Here is a 7,557-nt window from a genome sequence, read left to right as displayed (position 1 = left end):
GCCGTGCGTATCGGCTCCGTCCTGGCCGTGTGTGAAGCCGCCGCTTCCGCGCCGCCCGCCGGTCCCGCCCCTGCCCGCGCTGGCTCCGGGGGCTGCGTGCGAGCGGAGCGCAGGCTGAGGTCCGAGCGCGCCGGCGTGGTGCGGGAGCTGTGTGTGCAGCCGGGCCAGGTGGTGGCCCCCGGGTGAGTGGGGCCGGAGGAGCGGGATCTGGAGGGGTCTTGGGCCGACCACTGGGCAGGAAAGGGTCTCCGGTGCAGCAGCTAGAGGGACAGAGTTTGGGGAGAGCTTTGGTAGGTGGGTCACCGCAGCTGCGCGTCTGCGTGTCTTTCTAAAGCTGGACGACAGTTACTACTTGTGATTTAACCCGTCCTAAGCATTTGACTTAAAAAGTTTTCAGCTGCCAAAGTTGCAGTCTTTCAAAGTAGGTGTGTTCCGTCTTTACGTAATATGTGTCCCGTCCCCGGACTCCGCGTTTGTAAGTTAACTGCACAGCGAGTACAGGACATCCGGCACTCTGCACGCTTGTGATCGCGGTGTAAACTGCTGGGGGCGGGGTGTCCATCTTCAGCTTCTCGTAAAGCTTGGGAAACGCGGTTGTAAAGCCGGGTGCTGTTCTGCATCATAGCTCGAGGAGGGGTGCAGCCTCAACCCAGAAAGTTCGGGATAACGAAGTCGTACGTACATCATTGCGCATCCCTGTGATAGACTCCAGCTGTTGATATCTCCGTTTTAATCTCATAAAGGGACTTTCCTTTTTTAAGGGGGCCAGCCTGTCCACCCACACCCCCTGTCTGACTTTACCAGTGTTGTGCTCAGAGATTGGGCTAGTGTGTGGGTACAGGTGTGTCCACCTGACTCATGTGGTTGTTTTCATTGTCTGGAGCAGAAACCCCGGCAGGTGAGCGCTCCTGCTTCCTGCTGCAGTGGTGGCGCACGGCTTCCTGCTGCCCAGGGCCTGCCCAGGGCGCAGCGCATCTCAGGTGCTCGTCCCCTGGGCGCAGTCGGGCCCTCCAGTTGTGCTCTGGGCTCTGCTGTGGCTTGCACTGACTCTGCAGCTGTTGAAAATCTCCCCTCCTCCAAGCGTCCCCGTCTCCTTCCATAGCCCTGGGAGGGACTGGCCTGCACCCCAATCCTGGGAGCCCCTGCCTGTGTCCACTTCTCCCTTCGTTGTTTGGAGACAGCACTCTGGTCCTTGGCCCTTGGGTCAGGTGTCCACGCCTACCCAGCGAACATAGGGACGGATGGGGGCTTCCTCCGGGCCGCACCCTCCACTGGGGCCGTCTGGCTGGCCTCTTGTGGAAGGGAGGGGCTCACTGGGCTGCCCGTATGGGGCACTGTGGCCTGCTGTCCCCATTACTCTGAAGTCAGAGCTTCCTGGCTGCCGCTTGGGCATATAAACCCGTGGGCCCATGTTGTGGAGGTGAAGCCCGGTGCTGGTGTGGAAAGCTGTGTAGAAAATTCCTGAGGTGAAGGGCTCTTTGTGTCTTTGTCTCCCTCTGATTATACAAAGGGGGGCCACTGAGGCCCAGAGAGGTCAGGCCCTGGTCTCTGTCGCTCTGATTGTGCAGAGAAAGCTATTAGGGCCCAGGTGGTCCAGGGACTAGTTGCTGTCAGTGAGAAGCTCCGCTTGTGAGGCTTTGACACCATCAGCCAGACTAGCAAATCCGAGCAACCCAACACGTGAATCCCACCAGTCAGCGTAGAAACTTGACCTGATGACAAGTTCTCAGTGCTGAGTTTTTCTTTGTGTTTTTGTGTTTGAGGGTTCGGGTACTTGCCGCCGTGGTTCATCAGGAGGCTCTTTGCAGGCCCGAGGGTGGCGTCGCTCCTGGCGTGCGGGGGGCGAGTGGCTGCTGGGAGGCCCGGAGCGGCCAGGGGCACCTGCTCGGAGCCGTCTGGCGTGCGGGGGGCGAGTGGCTGCTGGGAGGCCCGGAGCGGCCAGGGGCACCTGCTCGGAGCCGTCCGGTTCTCGTCCTCGCCGGCGTCAGCACGTGCGCGGTCCCTCCGGCAGTGAACAGTCAGCTCTGGGGACTGAGAGATACTGTCTCCGGGTGAGCTTGCACTCGTCGCCAGATCAGCCTTTTGACTGGGAGTAGCTGTGTACGTTTTTGTGCCTGCTGTCAGAGAGAGGTAGGAACCGGATCCTTCTCCTCGGATCGGGAGGGCGCTGGGGCGTGCCCAGCACCCTGCCTGGTCCAGGCTCCCGGCCTGCCCGCATCGTCCTCCACGCCGCTCCCTCCCTGGGCCATGTTTCATCCTGAGAGTGCCAGTGTGGGCAGAGGGATAGCAGCAGGTCCACGTCTGTCTGCGTGATTTTCAAATTGCAGTTATTTTGACTTGAAGATATTCTGACAAGCTGCTGTCAGAAACTCAGTCTGTTAGTTCCTGGTTCACCTAACCATGTGCTTCTTTCCCACCTGTCATTCACTGGGAGGCATTGAAGTCCCCAGAGGAAGACGTGTGAAAAACCAGGCAACCAGTCTGCTGATGGGGCAGGACCAACACGGCGACACTGGGCGGTGGGGGTGGCTATTGCTTCGTAAGACGGGAAGCAGATCGGCCTGGGGGCGCGCCGCTCTGAAGGCCTTGGTGGCCCTCCGAGGCGCCGACGGAGAGGACGTGTTCTGGGAGTCCTCCCCAGCCTGCTGAGCCCCGCGGTGCAGGGGGCCACGTGGCTTTGGGAACACGTTAGAGAAACAGAGCTTTGTAAGGCCTAGTCGGCCGCCCTGAAGTGCCCGCCGTTTTAGGAGAATTGTGGGAAGAGGTCCTCGCGGAGTCTCAGCTGTCAGCCCTGAGCGCCGCTGGCGCCGGGGCGGAGAGGCTGTCTGCTTCGGTGTCCAGGTGCTCCGGCTTCTGCCTCGTACAGCCTCTCAGCCACCAGGCCCCGGGTGGCCGACGTCCTCGCGAGTAGCTGTGTCCTGGCTGTGACCCCTGCGTGCGCCCGGCTTGGACCACCGCGGGGTGGCCCTGCAGCCGCCACTGCTCTGCCCCCTCGCCGGCACCTCACTCACCCCTGCAGTGTCCACCATCAAAGCAAGGGCACTTTTCTGCTTCTTTCTGGACGTAATTCCAGACCTGGAGGAAAGTTGCAAGATTAGTACCAAGAGTTTTCCTGTGCGTGTCACACGGACTTCCTGAGGGGCAGCGTGCTGCCACCTCCGCTCCACCGTCCCTGCCCCTCACACACACTGTTTTTTCCCTAAAGGTGAGAGTATGTTGCAGATGTGATGCACTTTATCCCTAAATGTTTGTTTCCTCGAGAAACACCCTCTTCGCTAAGCACAGGCCGTGGTCAGAACCAAATAACATCCCTGTGGGCTGCTCTTTGGATTCCCTGAGGGGCCGGTAACATCCTTGGGAGCGAAGGAAACCCGGGTCCCGGGTGAGGCTCGGCCGGCAGAGCCCTGGCTCGCTAACCTCAGGCCGCTCTTCTGTCTGCTCCTCGGCTTTCGGCTGGGGCGCTTGCAGGCTGTCCGTTCCGATCCTGGTGTGATTTGTGCGGGCTTGTCTGAGCACCTGCCCGTGTCCTGGCCAGGCCTGTCCCGTTCTGGTTCGTTACGGTGGTGTCTGTCGTGAAAAGTTGTAAGTTTTCTTGTTGCCATCCTTAAGGTCTTGTGAGAGGCAGTCTGTTACTCAGTAAATCTCAGGCGCTCTCATCCAATGGCCGCCCATCATTTTTGGCATCTTGAGGACTCTTGTCTGAATTCCGTCTTCTGTCAGGGTCGTGCAGTGCTGATGTTCTCAAGTCCTCATCGGTCCTGCTCCGTGGCTGGATGGGCTTTCTGCTGTAGGAAGGTAACAGCGTGGACTCTGGGTTCTGACTCATCAGTGGATTGCAGTCCGTTGCCACCGTCTGTCCCGGGTTTGGCCAGAGGGGGCGCCTCGCACGGACTTCTGGTGAGGCGCCGTGGGTCAGAGAGCATGGCCGCGTTCTCTGACACCGCTGGTGTCTAGGCTCCTGCTCCCCAGCTCTGGAGTCACCCCTTTCTCCAAGATATTGTGCTTCCTTTTACGAGAGAATGACATTTCGGAGCCAAGATCCGAGTGCACAGGTACCATCTCGCCCTGTGCTCTCGTCTGCTGAGCTGTGTTTAGGGCGTGGCGGAGGCCCGGGAGCCGCCCCGACCTGTGCAGGAGATGCAAGGTCAGACCCAGCGTTCGACGGCCCGGGCTGCGACCGGCACAGAGTCCAGGGTGCCCGGCTTCCTCACTCCTCACTCTTCTGTGCCCTCTGACTTCCCACCGGAGCCGACCCAGAAGCTGACGCCTGCAAAAACTTCAGGAAAGTTCGGTGTTTGTCTGTTTGGGGGGACATTCCTTCTTTAGAAATTGCATTTCGTGAGTTTCCTAAGGATTTTCTTTTTTCAAAGACAAACCCAGGAAGTTAACGTTTGTTGGTGACGGACTTGACATTCTGGGGCTGGACTCGTAGCTGAAGTGGTTTCTCTGGAGGTCGCAGCATGGCCCCTCCCCGCAGGGGGGGGTGGTGCCAGCTCTGCGTTGGGTCCAGGGTAGAAACACCAGAGCCACTGCCTGCCGTTCATCCGTCTCGCGTCAGTATCTGTGAAGATGAAATCCTGCTGTACCCAAAAAGGGCATTACTGTTGCCCTTTTAAGATACTTTTTCCCTCCAGGGTCGTCTGGGGGGCTCAGTCGTTTGAGCGTCTGACTTCGGCTCAGGTTATGATCTCACAGTTCGTGGGTTCAAGCCCTACGTTGGGTTCTGTGCTGACAGCTCGGAGCCTAGAGCCTGCTTCAGATTCTGTGTGTCCCCCTCTCTCTGCCCCTCTCCTGCTCACGCTTTGTCTCTTCTCTGTCTCTCAATAATAGATAAAAACACTTTTAAAAATCTTTTTAAGTACTGTTTTCCTCTCTTGGCTATTCCATTACTTTTCCTGAGAATTGTTGTAGCCCTTGCGAAAGTGTGGACGTCGTCCACGGCCAACGTCCTGCTCTGCTCTGACCCCGCAAGACAGTTATGAATGACCTTTTAATTCAGACAGAAAACAGAATCGCTTTACCCTCCTTTTAATTTAGACAGGATGTGTCTGAGCCGCTGTACCCTGGGCCATGTGTGACCTTGGTGTGGCCATATGGGAAAGGGTGGGGGGACAAGCAGTTCGTTGCCTTGGCCACACGCGTCCATCCTTTTTGAGGGTCCCAGATTATCATGTGCTGCACTTGGGCAGTGCCGTGTGTGTGCAGCGTGTGCGTGCAGCTCTGAGCCCCCGGCCCTCCCTGGGCTGCAGAGACTCTGGGAGCCAGCCTCGAGCTGGGGCGGCAGAGCCTGCTGCTTTGTCCGTCCTCAACATTGGTGGGAAAGGTCTCTGTGAAGACCTATGGCTCCTCCCTTGTGCGGGGAGATGGTCGTGATTGTCGTTTTCCCCCTCAGCCTGGCAGGTGTGGCCTCAGCATCCTGCCCGGATTTGTGGGCAGTGGGGTTGCTTGGTGTGGGGGCCACTTTGCTAGGTTGTAGTGCGTTGTGTCTTCTGACTCAGGTCGTCTCAGAACATGGCAGGACATCTTGTTGGTCATCTGATGGCTTGTAGACTCCTCTCCTGATGCTCTTCTGGCGTGGACCCACCCACCTGTGCTAGGTGCCTGTGTCGTGTGCTGCGCCCACCCCCACATTAGGTGAAACGTGGCAGACGTTGCCAGGGGGAATTCAAGTGGAGGCCTCGTGTTTAAAGTTAGTAAACGGGAAGATTCTCTGTCCGTGCTCCCGAATACTGAGTTCTGGACCTTTAACGCTGTGGGGAAGTCTCACACGTCAGAGAGAGATGTTGAGTTTGGAATGAGGCATCCTATGGGGGGTTAAGCTGATTTGGGAGTCATTCACGTGTCCCTTACACGTGTCACACCAGGAACGACATGTAGTGTCCCCATGGAGGGAGCCTCCCGGCCCCTTTGTGTGTTAATGTGCAACGTTAAATACTCTCTTCAGGCGTGTGGGCCATCTGAGTCCCAAGTACCTTTGAGAGCAGCCCCCCGGCCCCGCGCCTGCTCCTGGCTGTCAGGACTGCTTTCCTCTTGGGGGTGGAGGCTGCCCGCACGCAGCCCCGGATAGGCCACCAGGAGAGCTGAGCAGACACTGCATCCGCTTATTTCCTGCCCTGGGGTTTGCAGGGGGGTGTCTTGGGCACAGGAAAGGCCCGCTGTGTAGATGCCAGCGGCTGCCCCCAGGTTGTGACAGCCAGCGGTGTCTCCAGGCCTAGTTCCCCGTGCGGAGTGAACACGGCTGACTGAGCCCTGATCTCTCTGGAACAAGACAGGCAAGGCTCTCTGACCACAGCACAGAAAATTACTTGACTGTCAGTGTCATCTGTAGGCAAAAGACTTTGCAGAGAAAGGTACATATTTGGGCCGCGTTGCCAAGGGCGTATGGAGGGGTAAGCGTGTGTGCCCCCAGCCCTGCCCCCCTTCATCCCCACCTGCCTCCCAGTTGCCTGCTGGGACTTGGAAGTGAGGACTCTGTGTCTACTGGGCCTTCACGGCACACCCGGCAGAAGGCGTACTGCCCTTCCCCCAGAGCGGTGGGAGTGGGGAGGACTTCCCGGAGGAAGTGTGGCTGTGCACGTAGGTTCAGATAGAAGGATGACGTGGAGGTGGTGAGCGGCAGGCCGGTGTGTGTCGAGGGGGGCCTCCGGCAGTGCTCGGGGGCACGCCACTGGCTGAGCACATGGGACCTGCGTGGCCGTGGAGTGGCGCGGCGAGGTCCTAGGCATCTGCGGGGTGACCAGAAGGCCAGCTGCCGTCACACCGGATGCACGCCTGCCTGGGCCGAGATTGCTGTGCGTGGGTGACACAAAGCCCCTCGGTGACTGGATGGTGCTGGGGGCGCAGCTGCCCAGGACCGGCCGCGTGCTGTGCCACAGGGCGCCCTGGAAAGGCCCCCGGCAGCTCTTCTTCACCAAGACTGGTGGCCTGGCTTCGTTTGTCAGTGGTCTGCCGGTACCAAGTATGCATTCTGACTGCGTGGTGTGGGGGTTCTGGAAGCCGCCGCCACCGTCAGGCTGTGCGTGTCTTCGTCCCTTCTTGAGTCTTAACGCTGTCCGGTTTTCCTGTTTCTCTTTGGGGCATTTAACGCTGAGACGCCTTTTTCTCCGCACGTTCCTTCCCGGGTGTCTCCTGTGGGCCTGGCTCCTCAGCCTTTGGGAGCACTGATTTTTTTTAATTGGCGTTCTTTTTTCTGCCTGTCCCTTAATTGTTGGGGTTCCCCAAAGTTGCTGTTTTATTTGCACTGGTTAAGCCCTAGCCTGGGATGCGCAGCCCACGAGACCTGCCCACGTCCAGGCACGCGCTCCCTGTGCCTCCAAGCAGACTTGTCCTCTTTGTTGCTGGTCCCCAGCAGTTCACTCCAGGGACGTCTGCAACTGTCCACAGGGTCCACGGCGCCCCTGCGTCCCCCGGCGTCTCCTGCCGCACTGGCGCCCTGAGGGCTGGCCCACCCGCTCGCCCCCGGCCCCTTCGCAGCACCAGCTATGGGCCCTCTGTGCTGCCGTGAGGGCTCTGCACCCGGTGGCCTCAGGTCTGACGCTTCCCGGGTCCTCTTAGCTG

General features: G+C 59.2%; 1 protein-coding gene across 3 annotated transcripts in view; it reads left to right on the top strand.

Annotated features, from left to right (window-relative positions):
* CTDP1 (CTD phosphatase subunit 1) overlaps window positions 1-7,557 on the top strand; it is a 40,130-nt gene that overhangs the window by 531 nt on the left and 32,042 nt on the right. For 2 of the 3 annotated variants that reach the window (XM_029922921.1, XM_029922920.1), the window contains exon 2: window positions 1-182. The exons of the other annotated variant lie outside the window; for it this stretch is intronic. In XM_029922921.1, the coding sequence (XP_029778781.1) occupies window positions 1-182 (182 nt within the window). The remainder of the gene's footprint in view (window positions 183-7,557) is intronic. 3 annotated transcript variants of the gene reach the window in all.

Source organism: Suricata suricatta, chromosome 14 (assembly GCF_006229205.1).
Source record: "Suricata suricatta isolate VVHF042 chromosome 14, meerkat_22Aug2017_6uvM2_HiC, whole genome shotgun sequence".
Taxonomy (NCBI): Eukaryota; Metazoa; Chordata; class Mammalia; order Carnivora; family Herpestidae; genus Suricata; species Suricata suricatta.
The sequence above is the reverse complement of the archived record's forward strand: the minus strand, read 5'-3'. Positions and strand labels throughout refer to the sequence as shown.